The sequence below is a fragment of the Mercenaria mercenaria genome, chromosome 4 (genome assembly GCF_021730395.1).
Source record: "Mercenaria mercenaria strain notata chromosome 4, MADL_Memer_1, whole genome shotgun sequence".
NCBI lineage: Eukaryota > Metazoa > Mollusca > Bivalvia > Venerida > Veneridae > Mercenaria > Mercenaria mercenaria.
In genome coordinates, this window is record NC_069364.1 from 26,368,892 (window position 1) to 26,391,795 (window position 22,904).

The following is a 22,904-nucleotide window of genomic DNA, read 5'->3' on the forward strand; positions in this document are numbered from 1 at the left end:
ATATATTTATCAAATTTGGCAGTAAAACTTACAGACAATAATTGGTATCCCAATGGGAACCAACTGCGCCCCCTCATTGCTGATTTATTCTTATACTGTTATGAAGGAGATTTCATGCTTAGTTTATCCGCTGAGACACAATATGAAATCATTGAAGCTTTTAATGGAACCTCAATGTATCTTGATGATATTTTAAATATGGACAACCAGTATTTTTCAGAAATGGTGAAATATATTTATCTTAAAGAGTTACATCTTAACAAGGCTAATACTTCAGATTTAGAAGCATCATTTCTGTATTGAAATTTAAGAATTGTGAATAATAATCCAGAAATGAAAATATATGATAAAAGGGATGATTTTAATATTGAAATTCTTAACTTTCCCCATCTTGATGGCGATGTCCCTCGAAGCCCGCCTGCTTAGCTCAATAGGTAAGAGCGAGATAGGGTAAGTGTGAGGTTGGCATGCCCTAAACGCGTTTAAACCCCCAGTTTCCTTTATATAGGTTACTGACCGGTCCAAGGCGGGCCCCTATTTTCAACTGGTTGTTTTGTCTGCCTTGTATTGTCACTTGCTTATGTTTTCTTGTTTGTTGTAAGCGTTTTTCCTCCGCCTCACTCCCCGTATTGCCCTCTCCTTTCCCTTGCATTTACGCTACTTTTTGCATCCCCTCCCCCTTTACTTTTAGTAAGTTTTCATGGCTCCCACTTGTTTTGGCAGCCGAATCCTAAGACGGTACTTGATTGTTTTTTCCTACTTGTGTATGCTTGTGAGTCTATAACGGTGCCCTACTGTTTTCTTATTGCAGCCTCTCAATTTTCTTTAGCGAAAAGTTGTACAGATTTGAAAAAAATCGTAAGTCTGTAGACATGACGCAGGTGGATTTGCACGGTCTACCATGTGCATCGTTAGGAGGCCGTGCGCTGATCGTGCAGCCAACGCACGATTTTCCATGGACATTGTCCCCAAAAGAAATAGTATGACAATTGTAGACTCACGGGCCCTCACACAGCTGCCACAAGGTTGCCGCTTGCTGCCATTGCATTACCCATGAAATTGCATGGATATTGAGCAGTCATCGTGCAGCAAACCTACAGCAGCGGCACCATTGCTGTGTGGCAGCCTTGATGTAGGCAACATTTTTCAGATGGTTTGCCATCTCCAACATGTTTTCATTATTCGTCTCTTCAGAGAAATGATAGCACCACTAAGACTAAGACTCAGAGCAGCATGCAATTGTGATAGGTCAGGAGAAGAGAGCAGGCAATGATTGCAACCCTGGCTGTCCTTGATGAGCAGCAGGCCTGACAGAGGCACGGGGAGAGTATGTGAAGCCCTGGCAGCGTAGACGGGTCACCCTGGGACACTACAACACCCTGATGCAGGTGTTGATGTGGTTATCATCTGGGGACTTCAAAGCTTACCTAAGAATCGAGCCACCCATGTTTTGGGAGATGGTGGATAGACTGACCCCAGAATTTGTAAGCACCAAGACTGACGTCCAGGCTTGCACCATATCTTCTCCACCCAGCCTCTGCACGGAAGCAGTATGGGCGTCATACGATTTCCATGGGAAGCTTGCGGAGACTACATGGCAACTGCGCTGAAACTGCACGATTTCCATATACCCTCAGCGCAGCAGCATCTGTACGGATTTCTCCCGGCCTTCCTTGAGAGTCTGTACAAAAAAAATGGCATGATGCTCGTATATAATGTGAACACATACGCCATAGCCCGTTACGCCACCTACGATGCTCCAGAAACCGCAAGGAAAATCGTAGACTAATTTATTGCCCAGCGCTTGGGTCAAATATGAATTAGGCATAAATGTAATTCAAGCAAGCTACCTGAAACACAAAATAAGAAATGCGAAACATTGCTGTTAAAGTTTTTTTTTATTTTCGAGGAAATGCTAATTGTACTTTTTTTTCTGGTTTTCACAAGTAATCAGGTCTATAACTTGATGTGGAACATTTCTGTCTTTGCACAGGCTGACTGCAATGCCACAGGTGGATACTTAGTAGAGACCAATGATGGAGGAGAATTTGAATTTGTGAGGGATTATTATATTGGTAAGGGAGACAATTTAATTGCTTTGTTTAAATTAGTATGGTATCATTCCCAAAAGGAAATGTACCACAAAGGGATACTGAACTTTTAAATAAGGACAAGTACAGTGAGTATCCCATTCATTTTTAGCTCCACTATTCGGAGAATAGGGGTGCTGTTCTACTCGCATCGGTGTCAGCGTGAATTTTCTTGGTTAAAGTTTTTCGGCAACCTTTGATTTTCTTTGTCACTTATGATTGCTTATTTCTTACTGTAACTTCACATTAACATTGTTCAGCATGCAAACAAAGTATATGCAGGGGCTGTGCCCATTTATATCCAAGGTCAAGGTCACCGAGGTGTTATACTTAGGTTATATTTAAGGTAAATGTTTTTCGGCAACCTTTTGTTTTTTAGGTCACCTGTCATGAAGTGACAAGGTGAGCTATTGTGACCGCTTGATGTCCGTTGTGCGTCAACAATTTCTAAAAAGATCTTCTTGAAAACCACTGGGCAGAATTACACCAAACTTCACAGGAATGATCCTTGGGTGGCCCCCTTTCAAAATTTTCAAAGAATTGAATTCCATGCAGAACTCTGGTTTCCATGGCAACTGAAAGGAAAAACTTTAAAACTTCTTGTCCAAAACCACAGGGCCTAGGGTTTTGATATCTGGTGTGTAGCATCATCTAGTGGTCCTCTACCAAGATTGTTCAAATTATCCCCCAGGATCAAATATGGCCCCGCCCCGGGGGTCCAAAGTTTTACATAGACTTATATAGGAAAAAATGTTTAAAATCTTCTTGTCTGAAACCACAAGACTTAGGCCTTTGATATTTTGTTTGTAGCATTGTCATATGGTCCTCAACCAAAATTGTTCAAATTGTACCCCAGGGGTGAAAAGAGGCCCTACTTATTTAGGAAAAAACTTTAAAAATCTTCTTGTCTGAAACCACACAACCTAGGCTTTTGATATTTGGTATGATGCATTGCCTAGTAGTCCTCTACCAAAATTGTTCAGATTATGCCCCTGGGGTTAAAAGAGGCCCCGCCCCAGGGTCACTTAATTATTATATAAGTTATATAGGAAAAAATACTTAAAAAAAATATCTGATCCTATTTCCAAGACTGTTTAATAATGCTTACCTAATGACCCTAAGTAATATGATGTCACTTGACTGTGACCTTGACCTGCTGACCTACTTTCTTGTTTTTTAAGATACAGCCTTGAAATTTGGATGACATGTATAGTTTTGCACACCAATCGTAAAACTGAATTTCATTGACCATGAATGTGACCTACTGACTTTCTTAATATTTTATCTTCAGTTTGACATTTGAAACATGTAGCTCATATTACTCAGGTGAGCGATCCAGGGTCATCATGACCCTCTTGTTTGATAATCTGATTTAGCTCTGCAAAAATTTAAGCATCTATTTCATTTTCGAAATTCCTCATGTTTTTTCCAACATATGAGTATAGATATTAAAAATAAATTTTTGGAATTAACACAAAATAAGAATATATTTCTGTCATCTTTTAAGAACATCTCCATTCACATTTGAAAAATGTCTGTAATACATACAGATTTCACTCTAAACATGTCCAAAATATCTTGTGTAATTAACCTTTACTGTTGCCTTATGGATAATGTTACAAATACAATTACTTGCTGAAATCAAAGCTCTTCATGAACAATTTCAAAAAGATTACAATCTTCTAAGTTCTTCTGGTGAATAAACCACAATCATTGTTCTTCCTGTTAATATCCCGTGGACTAGTATCAAATTAATTGCGACATGACCGTAGCAGGGAATATCCTGCCATTACTTTCTGCAAATAGGAAAAAAGCAGGCCACCAGGAGGCAAACTTGAAACCTCAATCTTTAAGCTGATTTGTCATCTTTATCAGTATTTTGGCATTTTTCTAACTTGTATATTTAGATATTTTTGTAAAATATTAGTTAGTTAACATATAGTTTTCAAACTTATTCAGTATAAAAGAAATACAAATAAAAGACCCCACATCAAAATTATCTAACTGTAATTGTATGATTCTGTGCCGAAAAATAACAGTTAAGCCTAAAAAAATTGTTTGTTTCCAGTATCCTGACCTACCCTATATTTTTGGCCCAATCCTAAATATTTATATGGCCATTTTTAGCTCACCTGAGCACGAATTGCTCAAAGGTGAGCTTTTGTGATCGCCCTGTGTCCGTTATCAGTCGTCAACAGTTTGACTGTAAACACTCTAGAGGTCACAATTTTGGCCCAATCTTAATGAAACTTGGTCAGAATGTTACCCTTACTAAAGTCTTGGACGAGTTTGATATTGGGTCATCTAGGGTCAAAAACTAGGTCACCAGGTCAAATCAAAGGAAAAGCTTGTTAACACACTAGAGGTCACAATTTTGGCTCAATCTTAATGAAACTTGGTCAGAATGCTACCCTTAGTAAAATCTTGGACGAGTTTGATATTGGGTCATCTGGAGTCAGAAACTAGGTCACCAGGTCAAATCAAAGGAAAAGCTTGTTAACACTCAAGAGGTCACAATTTTGGCCCAATCTTAATGAAATTTGATCAGACTGTTACTCTCAATAAAATCTTGGACGAGTTTGATATTGGGTCATCTGGGATCAAAAACTAGGTCACCAGGTCAAATCAAAGGAAAGGCTTGTTAACACTCTTGAGGTCACAATTTTGACCCAATCTTAATGAAACTTAGTCAGAATGTTACCTTTAATAAAATCTTGGATGAGTTTGATATTGGGTCATCTGGGGTCAAAACCTAGGTCACCAGGTCAAATCAAAGGAAAAGCTTATTAACACTGTAGAGGCCACATTTACGACTGTATCTTCATGAATCATGGTCATAATGTTAATCTTGATGGTCTCAAGGTCCAGTTTGAATCTGGGTGATGTAGGATCAAAAACTAGGTCACCAGGTCAAATCAAAGGAAAAGCTAGTTAGCACTGTAGAGGCCACATTTATGACCTTATCTTAATGAAACATGGTCAGAATCTTGATCTTCATGATCTATAGGTCAAGTTCGAATTATGGTCAGGTGGGATCAAAAACTAGGTCACTAGGTCAAATCAAAGGAAAAGCTTGTTAACACTCAAGAGGCCACATTTATGACTATATCTTCGTAAAACTTAGTCAGAATATTAATCTTGATGATCTTTAGGTCAGGTTCGAATCTGGGTCATGTAGGATCAAAAACTAGGTCACCATGTCAAATCAAAGGAAAAGCTATTTAACGCTGTAGAGGCCACATTTATTACCGTATCTTAATGAATCTTGGTCAGAATCTTGATCTTGATGATCTATTGGTCAAGTTCGAATCTGGGTCAGGTAGAGTCAAAAACTAGGTCACCGGGTCAAATGAAAGAAAAAGCTAGTTAACACTTTAGGGACTACATTTATGACCATATCTTAATGAAACCTGGTCGGAATGTTAATCTTGATGATCTTTAGGTCAATAGGTCAGGTGAGCGATACAGGGCCTTCCTGGCCCTCTTGTTTAACAAATGTTACAAATCTGCACTTTTTATGCTTTAATCATGGTCAGTGATAAATCAACTTACTGATGCTCTAAAGGCATAACCCTCTTACTTGTTTTCAGTTTTTGACACAAAAAAAAGTCCAACTTTATAATAAAAAAAAAGATTTACTGACCTATCTACCCTAATTTTTTTAGCGTGTTACTGGAAATAAACAATTGTTTTAGGCCTTATGTAGATTATTTACCAATAATAACTAACATATTTAGATGAAAAGCTGATAAATAATAGAATTTAAGTTACATGTACTTAATTAAAGCAGAGTACTTGCTAATTAAGAGAAAAGTTACAATGAATTTAGCAAAATTCCTAGGTTAAATAATAGCCTAAAATGATTATAAGATTCATTAATTATTTATTACTAAGCCCTAAGAGTTTTTATGCCCCCGGCATCTACTGATGCGGGAGGCATATAGTGATTGTCCTGTCCATCCGTTCGTCTGTCCGTCCGTTCGTTCGTCCATACGAGGTTAACCAAATGGGACCGTTTCGTCTAGCATCAATACCCCTAACTAGAATGACTTGATACTAATGCAGATGTAACCTGTGACCATTCCTCATCTTCAGACATCACCTGACCTCAGTTTGACATTGACCTTGAACTTGACCTCGTTTTGGACTTAGGATGCTTTGTATCGACAAGGATGCCACGGGGGGCATCAAGCGTTTATTGAACGCAGTTCCTTGTTTTTAATGTTGTCAGTCCAAACGTTCCTTACAGAATGATGAACTGGCTCAAAAATTCTGCTAAGGTAAACTCTGCAAAAATTGCATTTCTTCCATGATATGATGTACACTCTTGTTGGTCAGCCAACATTATCTTACAAATCAGCCAATGTTTATGTAATCTCTTTAACTGTAATCTAAAGAGAAACTCAAAGTTCTTTCGTAATAGGTCATAATGACAAAAGCTGATAAAAATAATATGAAATTATGCAATGATATAAAATACAGTTTGTAATAATAAAGATAAACTGAAAGCACTGATGATTATGAAGTATATCGGCATTAATAGAGTACCATAAATGAATATACTGAATTATAGAATGGTCTATATAGATAAACCAGCAGTCATAAATACACTAGCTGAATGCCCTTAATAAACTAGCTAAATGTTTATGCTTTCTAAACTTAAATACCATACTGTTTGAAAATACAAACATTTATGGAAACATATTGGACTGTTAGATGATATAATGCAATACTAAAATTATGTTTTCTGTAACTTTATGTTGTAAATATCCTACTTTACAACAGGGACTTAAATATATATGTACATGTATATACATTATTCCTGTTTACAACATCTCTGAATCTTCAGGGCAAATTTGAAAGTTATTTGGTGGAAATGTTTCTTGGGTGACTTCTACCCCAGGTGTTCTTTGTAAAAGTTTCAATACACCAGTAAGCGACCTAGGGCAGCCGTGCCCTTCTTATACATTTGTATTTATTATCCCCCGACGAAAGTCGGAGGGATATAGTTTTGGCGTTGACCGTCCGTCCGTTCTTCCGTCCGTCTTTCCGTCCGTCTTCTGTCCGTCCGTCCTTCTGTCCGTCCGTCCGTCTTTCCGTCCGTCCGGAGCCATATCTAGGAAATGGTTGGGAATATTTATTTAAAACTTCATATACATGTTCATCACTATGAGTTCTTGTGGCCCGTCAAGTTTCAGTTAGATTGCCCAAGTAACACCAGAGTTATGGCCCTTAGAAGTTTCTAGTGTTAATTATAACTATATAGGGTACTATAAATATGGCAATTTCTGCATCATAACTTTTGATATATTTGACCTAGAACTACGAAACTTAAACAGAATTTAGATCACCATAATGTGGTTGTGTACACACGATTTCATTCGGATTTATTTGTAAATTAAGAGTTATTGCCCTTTAATTGTATAAAAATCCACATATTTGTACATAACAAACTTACCATTTGGTAGAATTTCATTAAATTTCTTTCATTCTTTTCCATGAACATTTATTGTAAACATGTGAAGTTGTGTACCCACACCTGGTCACCCCCTTACCTTGATCACACCCCTCCCCCTCCCCGACCCCGACCCCCCCCCCCCCCCACCAAAAAAAAAAAAATCCTTATTTTAGATTTTTTTCAAACAAACTTCATATACATGTTCACCACTATGTGGTTATGGGGCCCATCAAGTTTCAGACAGATTGCCCAAGTAACACCAGAGTTATGGCCCTTAGAAGTTTCTAGTGTTAACTATATAGGGTACTATAGATCTATAGATATGGCAATTTCTGCATCATAACTTTTTATATATTTGACCTTGAACTATGAAACTTTAACAGAATTTAGAGTACTATAATGTGGTTGTGCACAGACAATTTTGTACGGATTTCTTTTGTAACTTCAGAGTTATTGCCCTTTAATTGTCTAAAAATCCACATATTTGTACATAACAAACTTACCATTTGGCAGAATTTCATTAAATTTCTTTCATTCTTTTCTGTGAACATTTATTATAAACATGTGAAGTTGCGCACCCACACCTGGTCACCCACTTGCCTTGGTCACACCCCCTCCCCCTCCCAACCCCCCTCCCCCCCCCCTCCCTCCCCACCCAAAATTGTTTTTTTTTTTCATTTCTTATTTTAGATTTTTTTCAAACCTTCCAAGTTATACCATTCCCCCACCTCACTTCTCCACCCAGTCATGCCCACCACTGATCATGCATCCTCTGCCCCCCACCCCCAACTTCACCTTTTTTTTTTTTTTTTTCATTTTTAATTTTCAACCAATATTTATAATCAACATGTGAAATTTTGTTTCCTCTCCCGTTCCCCTGCACCCCCACCCCCTAAAAAAATAAATATATACATATATGTATATATATATATATATATATTTCCATTCCTTTTTTTTTTTTTAAATGTTCAAACCTTCAACATGTTAAGTTGTGACTGCACAAACCTTGCCCTCAGACATGTTCAAGATATCTTACCTGTGTTCGCTTAAGGACATCTGTTCTTTTAAGTTCAAATGTACATGTTAAACAGCAACACCTGGTGCCAAACCACTCAAAGACAATATTTCGTTCCAGTTAAACTTTAAGCTCACATTTCAATTAACTGCATTTAATTTTAAAAGCTAAGCTTATTACAGTAAGCATATCCCATTCAAAATAAATTCTTTAGTCAGGATCAAAGTATCATACATTTATTATGTACTCTTTTAATTAAACATTTGTTTTCTGTTAAATTGATTTTGACTAATGAAATTATTTGCTTCTTATTAACATCCTTAACTTTTTTCTGGATATATTTTTTTGCCATTCCTCACCACAAACCCTTTCGGCGGGGGATACCAATTCATCGAATTTGCTTGTTATACACTGTAGGAAGTGGATAATTACCGGTAAATGAAAACACTGAAACACAAAAAAAACTGAATAATGTAATATCATAACTCAAAGATATGCAAACAGTCAAGTACAGTGATACCTAATTCATACAAAAAGTATTAGTTACAGTATTATAGACTGATTAAATGTTTCAGATGTTTACGCGTTCTGGATTGGCTTGAATGATAGGACAACTGAGGGCACATACGCTTGGTCTAGAAGTGGAAGCATAGTGTCTTACTACAATTTCTCTAGCAATGGAAACTACAATAGTGAAGATTATGACTGTGTTTTCATCGTATATGATTATATGTATTTCACTAATTGCGGTTTATTTAAAAAATACATTTGTGAAATGGAAGCTACTGGTGATGTTTAAACCTAGGTAATTGTTTTTAAAATGAAAAATGTGGAAACAAAAGTCTGTCAACTTTTATTAGAATTTTCTAGCTCATCTGACATTTATTAAAGTAAGTTGTGATAGTGGGTATTTATGTAGTATGGAGCATGTGAGTGCACTTATGCTGCCTTTGAAAGTTTTTATATGAATTGTCTGTTGTATTGGCATGGTAGATTGTCCGCCTTAGGTACTTCCTTGAGACCGAGAGTCACGTGCAGACCCAAGGTGTTTATCTCAAAGGTCAAGGTCACAGGGTCAAATTTCATTTTAGAACTTGTCTGGGTCCATTCGAAGTTTGTGACGCGCCTAGCTAAAGAAGTATATAAGTTGACGAAACCTTACATGAGTCTTTATCATGATATGAACTTGCACACCTATTTGTCAACTGGCTCCACCCCCTATTTCCAGTTATGGCCCCTGAAATAGTAAAAAATGCACATTTTCACCTTGTGATGCGCTTAGCTCAAAAGGTATTTGATATAAATTGATGAAAACTTGCATGGGTCTTTATCATGATATGAACTTGCGCACATCCTATTTTTTTGTCTGGCTTCGCCCCCTGTTTGTAGAGTTATTGCCCCTGAAATAGTCTAAAATGCACATTTTCACCTTTTGACGCGCCTAGCTCAAAAAGTATTTGATATAAATTGATGAAAGCTTGCATGAGTCTTTATCATGATATAATCTTGCGCACTTCTTATTTTTCGTCTGGCTTCACCCCATATTTTTAAAGTTATGGCCCCTGAAATAGTCAAAAATGCACATTTTCACCAAATGACGTGCCTAGCTCAAAAAGTGTTTTATGTAAATTCATGAAACCTTGCACGAGTCTTGATCATGATTATTGCCCCTTATTTGTGACAAATGTACCAATGGGGGCACACCCTGTGTCCTACAGACACATTCTAGTTTTATTTGGCATAAATGTTCACCTCAATGAGTGTCCTGAGCAAACCTCAGGTCCCTGTCCCAAATGTCAAGGTCACACTTGGGGGGCCAAATGTCATTTTAGAGCTTGTCCAGGATGTAACTTGCAATAGAGCAATCTTTCTTTTCCGCAGTGAGACAGAGTGCCACACACAACTCCCAGACCCCTGCCTCAAAGGTCACGATCACAATTAGGGGTCAAAGGTCACTTCAGAGCTAGTCCGTGGCATAAGTTTGACATGCATAAAGGAAACTTTTTCAGATTTGACATGAATGTTAAACTCCATGAGAGTGTAGTGCGCAAACCCCAGGTTTCTATCAATAAGGTCAAGGTCACACTTAGGGAAAAAAGGACATTTTATAGCTTTTCTTGGCCATAATTTTGGTAAGCATGGAGCAATCTTTTTTTATTGTTTGGCATAAATGTTCACCTCCATGAGTCAGAGTGGCAAAACCCAGGTCCCTATCTCAAAGAACAAGGTCACACTTAGGGGTCAAAGGTCATATAAGATCTAAGGCTGTAACTTTGACATGCATTGAACAATCTTATTAGCTCATCGGATTTTTTGGGGAAAAAAATGAGTTATTGTCATCACTTGATCAGTGTCGGTGTCTGCATCGGCGTTGCCTCACCAGGTTAAGTTTTATGTTTAGATCAGCTTTTCTCCTAAACTATCAAAGGTATTGCTTTGAAACTTGCAACACTTGTTCACCATCAATAGCTGACCCTGTATAGCAAGAAACATAACTTCATCCTGCTTTTTGCAAGAATTATGACCCCTTTTGGTCTTAGAAAATATCAGATTTCTTGGTTAAGTTTTATATTTAGGTCAACTTTCTCCTAAACTATCAAAACTATTGCTTTGAAACTTGCAACAGTTGTTCACCATCATAAGCTGACCCTGTACATTAAGAAACATAACTCTGTCCTGCTTTTTGCAAGAATTATTGCCCCGTTTGTACTTAGAAAAATATGATTTCTTGGTTAAGTTTTATGTTTAGGTCAACTTTTCTCATAAACTATCAAAGCTATTGCTTTAAAACTTGCAACACTGTCCTGCTTTTTGCAAGAATTATGGCCCTTTTGGACTTAGAAAATATCAGATTTATTGGTTAAGTTTTATGTTTAGGTAAACTTTTCTCCTAAACTATCAAAGCTATTGCTTTGAAACTTGCAACTGCTATTCACCATCATAAGCTGACTCTGTACATCAAGAAACATAACTCCATCCTGCTTTTTGCAAGAATTATGGCCCTTTTTGGTTAGTACAATTTTTCTTTTATACAAAAAAATCAGATGAGCGACAGCACCCGCAAGGTGGTGCCCTTGTTATCCCCGACGAAAGTCGGAGGGATATAGTTTTGGTCCGTCCGTCCGGAGCCATATCTAGGAAATGGTTGGGAATATTTATATAAAACTTCATATAACTGTTCACCACTATGAGTTCTTGCGGCTCGTCAAGTTTCAGTCAGATTGCCCTAGTAACACCAGAATTATGGCCCTTAGAAGTTTCTACTGTTAACTATGTAGGGTACTATAAATATGGCAATTTCTGCATCATAACTTTTGATATATTTGACCTAGAACTATGAAACTTAAACAGAATTTAGATCACCATAATGTGGTTGTGTACACACAATTTCGTTCGCATTTATTTGTAAATTAAGAGTTACTGCCCTTTAATTTTATAAAAATCCACATATTTGTACATAACAAACTTACCATTTGGTAGAATTTCATTAAATTTCTTTCATTCTTTTCCATGAACATTTATTGTAAACATGTGAAGTTGTGTACCCACACCTGGTCACCCCCTTACCTTGATCACACCCCTCCCCCTCCCAACCCCCCCCCCCCCCCCCCCCCCCCAAAAAAGAAAAAAATCATTCCTTATTTTAGATTTTTTTCAAACAAACTTCATATACATGTTCACCACTATGAGGTTATGGGGCCCATCAAGTTTCAGTCAGATTGCCCTAGTAACACAAGAGTTATGGCCCTTAGAAGTTTCTAGTGTTAACTATATAGGGTACTATAGATATGGCAATTTCTGCAACATAACTTTTGATATATTCGACCTTGAACTATGAAACTTAAACAGAATTTTGAGCACTATAATGTGGTTGTGCACACACAGTTTCGTAGGGATTTCTTTTGTAACTTCAGAGTTATTGCCCTTTAATTGTCTAAAAATCCACATACTTGTACATAACAAACACCATTTGGCAGAATTTCATTAAATTTCTTTCATTCTTTTCTATGAACATTAATTATAAACATGTGAAGTTGCGCACCCACACCTGGTAACCCACTTGCCTTGGTCACACCCCCCTCCCCCCCCCCCCCCCCCCCCCCCCCCCCCAAAAAAAAAATTATTTTGTTCATTCCTTATTTTACATTTTTTTCAAACCTTCCATGAATATTTATCGACATGATGCAAGTTGTACCATTCCCCCACCTTCACCCACCACTGATCATGCATTCTCTGCCCCCCACCCCCACCCCTACCCACTTCACCCATTTTTTTCTATTTTTTTTATTTTCATTTTTAATTTTCCATCAATATTTATAATCAACATGTGAAATTTTGTTTCCTCACCCGTTCCCCCACACCCGCACCCCTTTAAAAAATAAATATATACATATATCTATATATATATATATACATATATATATTTCCATTCCTTTTTTTTTTTTTTAAATGTTCAAACCTTCAACATGTTAAGTTGTGACTGCACAAACCTTGCCCTCAGCCATGTTCAAGATATCTTACTTGATTGTGTTCTCTTAAGGACATCATTCTGTTCTTTTAAGTTCAAATGTACATGTTAAACAGCAACATCTGGTGCCAAACCACTCAAAGACAATATTTCGTTCCAGTTAAACTTCAAGCGCACATTTCAATAACTGCATTTAATTTTAAAAGCTAAGCTTATTACAGTAAGCGTATCCCATTCAAAATAAATTCTTTAGTCAGGATCAAAGTATCATACATTTATTATGTACTCTTTATTAAACATTTGTTTTCTGTTAAATTGATTTTGGCTAATGAAATTATTTGCTTCTTATTAACAACCTTAACTTTTTGGCGGGCATATTTTTTTGCCATTCCTCACCACAAACCCTTTCGGCGGGGGATACCAATTCATCGAATTTGCTTGTTTCAATTTGGAATACTGTGAAATCATTTTTATTCGTGTAGGATGAATTTTCATGTATTTCGCGTTTGGACCGATGCGTGAATTTAAGACCGCGCTATTATTATTTTTTAATTTAATTTTTCATTTCTAAAATTGAAAGTGCGCTAATTAAAGCCCGTGCCAAACAGTCCTTTTTCACGTTTGCGCTAAATTTCATGCCAGCGAATTTAAAGGATTTCACAGTAAATGTTTGCCCTAATGAGACGAAGTTCCATGTGCAAACCCCAGGCCCCTATCTTAAAGGTTAAGGTCAATGTCGCACTTAAGGCGACCGCTGACTTCAAGTCACTTGCCACTCATCAATATGGGTTCGAGCCTCACTCGGGGCATTCTAATCTTCTTATGAGGAAGCCATCCAGCTGGTTTATGGAAGGTTGGTGGTGAAATAATGCACAAAGGAGCAACTGGGGTCTTCCTCCACCATCAAAGCTGGAAAGTAACCATATGACCTAAATTGTGTTGGTGCGACATTTAACCCAACACAAACAAACAAGGTCACACTTAGGGATCAAAGGTCATATAAGATCTCAGGCCATAACTTTAACTGGCATTGATCAATCATTTTTTTTATTTGGCAGATCATTTTCTTGGAACTTTTTAGCTAGTGCTCAGGGTGAGCTATTGTGATTGCTCACTGTCCGGCGTCCGTCTGGCCACAGTTTCCTTTAAACAACATCTCCTCCTAAACCACCAGGCCAATTTTGATGAAACTTCACAGGGATGTTTCTTGGGTAGTCTTCTTTAAAAATTATTCAAAGAATTGAATTCCATGCAGAACTCTGGTTGCCATGGCAACCGAAAGGAAAAAATTTAAAATCTTTTTGTCCAAAACCGCAAGGTGTAGAGCTTTGATATTTGGCATGTGACATCATCTAATGGTCCTCTATGATGGTTGTTCAAAGTTTGCCACTGGGGTGAAAAGAGGCCCAGGCCTGGGGGTCACAAGTTTTACATAGACTTATATAGGAAATTTTTTTTAAAATTCTTCTTGTCTGAAACCATAAGACCTAGGCTTTTGATATTTGGTATGTAGCATTGCCTTTTGGTCCTCTACAAAGATTGTTCAAGATATTACCCTGCGATGAAAAGAGGCCCCATCCCGGGGGTCCCAAGTTTTACATAGACTTATATAGGAAAAAACTTTAAAAATCTTCTTGTCTGAAACTGCAAGGCCTAGGCTTTTGATATTTGGTATGATGCATTGCCTAGTGGTCCTCTACCAAGATTATTCAAATTATGCACCTGAGATGGAAAGAGTCACCACCCAGGGGTCCCAAGTTTTACATAGACTTATATAAAGGAAAAAACTTCAAAAATCTTCTTGCCTGACAACACAAAATCTAGGTCTTTGATATTTGATATGTAGCATTGCCTTGTCCTCTACCAAGATTGTTCAAATTATTACCTTGGGGTGAAAAGAGGCACCGCCCCAGGGGTTACAAGTTTTACATAGACTTGTATAGTAAAAAACTTTAAAAATCTTGTCTGAAAGTTCATAGCCTAAGCCTTTGATATTTGATATGTAGCATTGCTTAGTGATTTTCTAACAAATTAATTTCCCTGGGGTGAAAAGAGGCCCTGCCCGGAGGTCACTTGTTATATGAGTTATATGAGAAAAAAAATACTTAAAAATTATCTGATCATATTTGCTAGACTATTTAATTATAATTACATGATGACTACAAGTAATTAGGGGTCACTTGAAATTTGACCTTGACCTTCTGACCTACATTTTTGTTTTTTAAGATACAGCTTTGAAATTTGGATGACATATACAGTTTTGCACACCGATCTTAAATCTGACTTTCAGTGACCATGAACGTGACCTACTGACCTACTTTCTTAATATTTTAGCATCAGTTTGTCACTAGAAACATGTAGCTCAAATTACTTAGGTGAGCGATCCAGGGTCATCGTGACCCTCCTGTTTTAAAATTTCATCCCTTTGTTGTTACTATAGATAGCTTATTTTGTAACTTTTTTATTATTGGCCGTAGAGAAAAACCAAGACCATTTTTCTTTGGCACGACATGAATGGTACTTCGAATTTGTAGTGTAGGTGTATTTTGACCTGTTGCTGTTAAGGATTTTATTTGTGGGCTTATATTATTAGTGTTTTTGTGCGTGTGTGTGCGTGCATGTGTGTGTGTGTGTGTGTGTGTGTGTGTGTGTGGACTATCGTTTACTCATCAAATTTGCACTCAAAATTTAGATCCAAAAATGCACCAGAGGCCACCCATTTTATGCCTATAGTTCAAAACTTTTCGGAGGCCCCTATGATCTCCATAACTGGAGGGGGGATACTCCTCCCATACCTATCCATCTTCGGGTAAAAACCCACAGAGGTGAAGGACGTGTCTTAAAGTCATTGACTTTAGCCACTCTGTGATGAACACTCTTCACTACTGAAAAAGTTAAGGTCTTGTAACTGAGTAATAGTCCTGTAACTGGGTAATAACACACAAAACCAGGTAATAGCCATCCTTGTATGTGGATAATATTTTCGTATTTAGATGATAGCCTAGTAATTAAGTTATAGGTGTTTTACTATATAACAGTATTTTGACTGAGTAATATCATTGTAACTGAGTAATTGCGTTGTAACTAGGTATTAAACTTTTAAGACTGTAAAAATCTTTCAACCAGGTAATAGTCTTGTAAATGGGTAATGTCCTTGTGAATGGGTGATGGCCTTATCTTTACGTTAAAGCATTTTTACTATGTATATTGTAATAGCATTGTAACTGGGTAATATACTTGCAACCAGGTAATAACCTTGATATTGAACAATATCTTTGTTTGTATGTAATAGCATTGTAACTTGATAATATCATTGTAACTGCATAATAGCCTTGTAGTTGAGTAATAGCTTTGTAACTTTGTAATAGCCTGGTAGTATGGTGGTAGTCTTGAAACTGAGTAATAAATAAATAGAACGAGATACATTTCAACTTAATGCAGCAGAATTTAGTTTATAGTTTATACTAATTTTTTGTTATTTAAATTAGAAGAATTATTCGCCCACTTTACCTGCACAAGATTAGTGTTGTACTCAGTGCACGTGTTTGCTGGAAATGGTGCCTGAACGCATTCCAGACATCTTCCTGAAATATCCATGTAAATGCAGGAAGTAATGCGTACTAGACATCATCCTTCACCAATAAAATGAAAAATCCCTAAATGACGTGTCAGTGTAACTGAAAACCTGACAAAACAAAATTATATGTAGTATATTCATGCAGCCTGTAGAAAAATCAGTTCTTGCTTTTATTTTATTATTAATGCAAATTGTACAACAGAAACATAATTTCGTGTAATATGTTAAAATCATATATGTATATTATTAAATAAATATCATCTGTAATAGGTTCTAATCATTTCCTTTACAGCTAATTAGCCGAGGGAGAAGTAAGCTTTGGAGAACATAAACCAGAAAACTTGTCTTGGAAAAGTTTGACACTATCTTAGTAGAATATGTCAATGGACTGAAACGTTTTCATTACATTATGTAAACGGATGGAGACAGTTTCCTTACATTATGTCAATGGATCAAGACCATTTCCTTACATTATGTCAATGTAAAAATTGAAACCATTTCTTTACATGATGTTAATGGATTGAGACCTTTTCTTAGCATTATGTCAGTGGGGTTAAACCTTTTCTTTACTTTATGTCAGTGGGTTTAAACTTTTGTTACATTAAACTTTTGGTTGAAACGTTTGTTAAATTATGTCAGTGGATTGAAACCTTTTCTTTACATTATGTCAGTGGGTTGAAACTTTTGTTACATTATGTCAGTGGATTGAAACCTTTTCTTCACTTTATGTCAGTGGGTTTAAACGTTTTCTGTACATTATGTCAGTGGATTTAAATATGTCAGTGGGTTGAAACCTTTTCTTTAAATTATGTCAGTGGATTGAAATTTTTTCTTTACATTATGTCAGTGGGTTGAAACTTTTGTTAAATTATGTCAGTGGATTGAAACCTTTTCTTTACTTTATGTCAGTGGGTTTAATCTTTTGTTACATTATGTCAGTGTATTGAAACCTTTTCTTTACATTATGTCAGTGGGTTTAAACGTTTTCCATACATGATGTCAGTGGATTGAAACCTGTTCTTTAAATTATGTCAGTGGGTTGAAACCTTTTCTTTCAATTATGTCAGTCGGTTGAAACCTTTTGTTTACATTTTGCCAGTGGATTGAAACTGTTTTTAGCTCATCTGATTTTTTGAAAAAAAAATGATGAGTTATTGTCATCACTTGAGCGGTGTCGGCGTTGCCTGGTTAAGTTTTATGTTTAGGTCAGCTTTTCTCTTAAACTGTCAAAGCTATCGCTTTGAAACTTGGAACACTTGTTCACCATCATAAGCTGACCCTGTATAGCAAGAAACATAACTCCATCCTGCTTTTTGCAAGATTTATTGGCCCTTTTGTACTTAGAAAATATCAGATTTCTTGGTTAAGTTTTATGTTTAGGTCAACTTTTCTCCTAAACTGTCAAAACTATTGCTTTGAAACTTGCAAAACTTGTTCACCATCATAAGCTGACCCTGTACATTAAGAAACATAACTCCATCCTGCTTTTTGCAAGAATTATTGCCCCTTTTGGACTTAGAAAATCAGTTTTCTTGGTTAAGTTTTATGTTTAGGTCAGCTTTTCTCCTAAACTATTAAAGCTATTGCTTTAAAACTTGCAACACTTGTTCACCATCATAAGCTGACCTTGTACAGCAAGAAACATAACTCCATCCTGCTTTTTGCAAGACACTTGAGCGGTGTCGGCGTCTGCGTCGGTGTTGCCTGGTTAAGTTTTATGTTTAGGTCAGCTTTTCTCCTAAACTATCAAAGCTATCGCTTTGAAACCTGGAACACTTGTTCACCATCATAAGCTGACCCTGTATAGCAAGAAACATAACTCCATCCTGCTTTTTGCAAGATTTATGGCCCCTTTTGGACTTAGAAAATATCAGATTTCTTGGTTAAGTTTTATGTTTGGGTCAACTTTTTCTCTTAAACTATCAAAGCTATTGCTTTGAAACTTGCAACACTTGCTCACCATCATAAGCTGACCCTGTACAGCAAGCAAGCAAGCAACATAACTCCATCCTGCTTTTTGCAATAATTATTGCCCCTTTTGGACTTAGAAAATCATTTTCTTGGTTGAGTATTATGTTAAGTCAACTTTTCTCATAAACTATCAAAGCTATTGCTTTAAAACTTGCAACAGTTTTTCACCATCATAAGCGGACGCTGTACATCAAGAAACATAACTCTATTCCTGCTTTTTGCCAGAATGATGGCCCTTTTTAGTCTTAGAAAATCATGGGTAGGGCAATATTTCTATTATACAAAAAAATCAGATGAGCGTCAGCACCCGCAAGGCGGTGCTCGTTTTAAATTATGTCGATAGATTTAAACTTTTTTACAGTATGTCAGTGGATTGAAACCTTGGATTTAAACGTTAAATTTTGTCAGTGGGTTGCAAACCTGTTCATTGAAATTCTCTACATATATATTGAATTTGAAAAACATTAAATACATATTATATTGAAAAATAAGACACTTATTCCTGATTCTTAATAATAAAAGCATTTCAAAATAAAAGTGTTTGCGTCTGTTTCTGTTGTAATCAGATAAAAAGGCAAGAGATGAACATTACTTTTATTAAAACCAGTATGTCAGTCAAGTCAGATTGAAACAAGTATGGCAATCAAGACTTACTGAAGCCTGTATGTAAATCAAGCCTATTATACACCGCCGAAGGCTTTGGCATTGTCCGTCCAGCTGTACATCTTTCCATCCATGTGACTGTCAGAAGTTTAAAATGCTTATAATTCTAACAAAATTTTAGCTACAATCACCAAGCCTCATTATTGATTAGCATATGACTTTTACTACACGTTATATGTAGTATTATCCCCATTGAACCTGTAAAGGCAGAGAATTTCCCCTTGTTTGGTAAAAAAAATATGAAAATGCGTCTAATTAAAAACGTATTTTAGTTTAACCTTTAGCCTGCTGGGGGCAAGTGAGTCTCCCTTTGCGACCAGTGCAGACCAAGATCACCCTGCACATCCGTGCAGTCTCATTATGGTCTGCTCTGTTCGCTATTTAGTTAGTAAATTTTCAGTAAACACCCCTTCGAATAATAAATGGTATTGCCCAAATCAAATTGAATGATGGGCCAGTCCATTATAGAAATTTAGCAGGCTAAGTGTTGATCACCAAACCTCACACAACTAGAGCTATCACTGAAGGTGATGAATGTTCTCCCGGCACGCACTGACACAGTACATTGCAATTTGACGCACGCAAGATTGCATAATCATGTGGACTATATGTATAAAGACTCTATGTATATAGTATAGTAACAAAAAAACAAAGTCACATAACTATGCAGAATAGTTTTCTGAAAGAACCTTACATGCAACATGCACAAGTAAGGTTGATACTGATCACCTGTGTGAAGTTTCATTAAATTGTGTGCAAAAGTCGGGAGATTAGGCGTGCACAAGATTGCAAATGCAGACTCTATATATATATATATAGCAAAATAACAAAAAATAAATTCCGATAACTCTGCAGAATATTTATCTAAAAGAACGTAATGTGCACCATGCACAAGTAGGGTGTGAAGTTTCATTAAATTGTGTGCAAGGGGAGATTAAGCGTGCACAAGACTGTATATGCAGACTGTTTGTATATAGTATATAAACAAAAAAAAGTCCCATAACTGTGCAGAATTGTTTCTGAAAGAACCTAACATGCACCATGCACAACTAGGGTTACTACTGTTAATTTTTATTAAATTGTGTGCATGGGTTCAGGAGATCAGGCGCGCCCAAGATTGCATATGCAGATTGTATGTATATAGTATAGTGACAAAAATCAAAGTCCCGAAAGAACCTAACATGCACCATGCACAACTACTCTTGTTATTTATCAGTTGTGTTAAGTTTCATTAAATTGTGTCAAGGGGATGAGGAGAGTTGGTGCGCACAAGATTGTGTCTATGTATATGGTATAGTAACAAAAAACAAAGTCCCGTAACACTGCAAAAAAAATTCCGAAAGAACCTAACATGCACCATGCACAACTACTGTTGTTATTGATCACTTTTGTGAAGTTTCATTAAATTGTGTCAAGGGGATGAGGAGTTGGGGTGCACAATATTGTGCCTACAGATGGACAGACAGACAACCTGAAACCAGTATACCCTCTTACAACTTCATTGTCGGGGGGTACAATTATTTATTAGTACATGCCCTTTGCTCATACTTAGTATTATTCCCCTTGACCCAGTAAAAACAGTGTTTCTACCCTTAGGTTATTAATAAAACCCGGCCCAGCCCGGCCCGGTCCAAACCACGGAAATAGCCGATTCCGATTGTACGGAAACCACCGGAAACTTACGGACGGAAGGCTAATATAATTACGAATGGTGATACCGTCATCTTTATCAAGGCAATTATGTGTATTTTATTTCATTATTACAAAAGTAGAAGCAAAGTATTTAATATTGATGATACGTATGTTTGATGAAGTATTGCACTTGACATAAGCAAAGACCTAAAATAACAAGATATTTGAATCACACTCAATCAAAGAAGTAATACGTTCGGCAGTCGATGTGTCATTTTGTGTACCGGAGAGACACGAGATAGCAGTTTGCAGGATACTTTCAACAGAACTGGACAGGCTAGTTAAATGTACGTCGTTATTTCACACCTAACGATGTGACACTAGGTTGTGTAGTAAGGCGAAGGGGTCTATACCGTGCACTGGAAGTATTTATAAAATTTGGTTGCCCGACCAAGATAGCGTTTTGCATATTAAGTATTAATTTAATGAAAATATCTTGTCTTAGGGAACATATGAATATAAACACTCTTATATTAAGGTTGTCAAAGATTTGCATTGATAAGTACACATTTTGCGAAAATTAACTAGAAATGTAAGTTTATGAAATTATTATTGTACTCCTTCTGCCTATCTCGGTTGCGTAATCAAGATAGATCGAAAATAGATGAACTACGAAGCTTTGCGCTGTTTTCATACTTGCCATTTGTGTCAGGTTGTTGAAGTATTCAAATTTGAATATAAAACTAAATAAACTAATAAATTATCTCAAAATCTAAAAACATAGTCCACTTTTTACATTTTTTTCATATTAAAGGGAGGCAATTACAAAATTTCATAAAAAATATCAAAGTAAACATTTCCAGAAGAGGTATAACTCTATGTAATAGGTCTTTGTTCCTGAAATACAAGAAAACTGAAAAAAAAAATCATAAAATGTTGCTCAAATGATAAATCATATGATTTAGCTTTAAACAAAACCGGGTGATTTTGTATGGAGATAATACCCGGAGTTACAGTAAGTTGTAGAAATGAATGAACTGGAGTATAAAATATGAAAGATCGGTCGCAAAGTTTCGAACCCGGACCCCCCCCCCCCCCCCCCCCCCCCCCCCCCCCCCCACCGAAACATGTCCGCTCAGTCTGTTTAAAACAAAACAATAAAAAACGGTAAATATCTAATACGGATAAATGGGAGGGTAGTGATAGCAATGAACTTTCATGTTTTAACAATTTACTGCTAACGTTATTTTTGTTTTTAGATTATTTAATTTTTGATTTCTCTTTCTTTTATATTTGAAATAATACTAGCATATCTTTTTAACACAGAATTAAAAAAAAACGGTCCGGTCGGACTACGAACTATGCTTTTGCTTATATGCTTATACAACTATTCACACAATGTTAACTTTTTTGTTTTTAAAATGAACATTTTAAAGCATGGATTACAAATGTGTGCAATTCAGTTATTAAATTATTATACCCCACACAATGTCCAATGTACTTTTCCCATTAGTTTAACTTGGATAATATATCATAAGCGTTTTTATATCTCGTGCGCAAAATCGTTATTTTCAATTTCTGCGCATGTGATATTATACAATAATTGCCTTTTGGTGAGGTCGATATGAGCCGCGCCATGAGAAAACCAACATCCGCCCAGTCTGGTCAGGATCCATGCTGTTTGCTAACGGTTTCTCTAATCGCAATAGGGAGCGGTGGTCTAGTGGATAAGGTGTTGGCTGCTCAATCCAGAGGTCGTGGGTTCGAGCCCCACTGGGGTCACGACCATGACTTCTCATATGACACCAGTACTGGTTTTTCCAGGAAGCGGACTCGAGAGTGGTTACAATAAGCTTGAAGCTTTCATCACAATCGAGCTAAAACAAATTTGTATAAACTAAAAACTAATCGCAATAGACAATGTTGGTTTTCTCATGGCTTGGGTCATATGTGGATTTATCGGCCTGATAAAAGCAATATCAACCTCGAGCGAATTTATGGACTTGATATCGCTTTAACAGGTCGATAAA

General features: G+C 36.6%; 2 protein-coding genes across 4 annotated transcripts in view; both read left to right on the forward strand.

Moving 5' to 3' along the window:
• LOC123551202 (brevican core protein-like) overlaps nt 1–19,110 on the forward strand; it is a 90,156-nt gene extending 71,046 nt beyond the window's left edge. For 2 of the 3 annotated variants that reach the window (XM_045339947.2, XM_045339946.2), the window contains 3 exons: nt 1,994–2,075; nt 9,139–9,368; nt 16,901–19,110. In XM_045339947.2, the coding sequence (XP_045195882.2) occupies nt 1,994–2,075; nt 9,139–9,362 (306 nt within the window). In that variant the 3' untranslated portion in view covers nt 9,363–9,368; nt 16,901–19,110. The remainder of the gene's footprint in view (nt 1–1,993; nt 2,076–9,138; nt 9,369–16,900) is intronic. The other variant, XM_045339948.2, reaches the window with a different exon arrangement.
• The window catches only part of LOC128556278 (uncharacterized), a 192,714-nt gene that overhangs the window by 141,737 nt on the left and 28,073 nt on the right, over nt 1–22,904 (forward strand). The window lies entirely within an intron of this gene.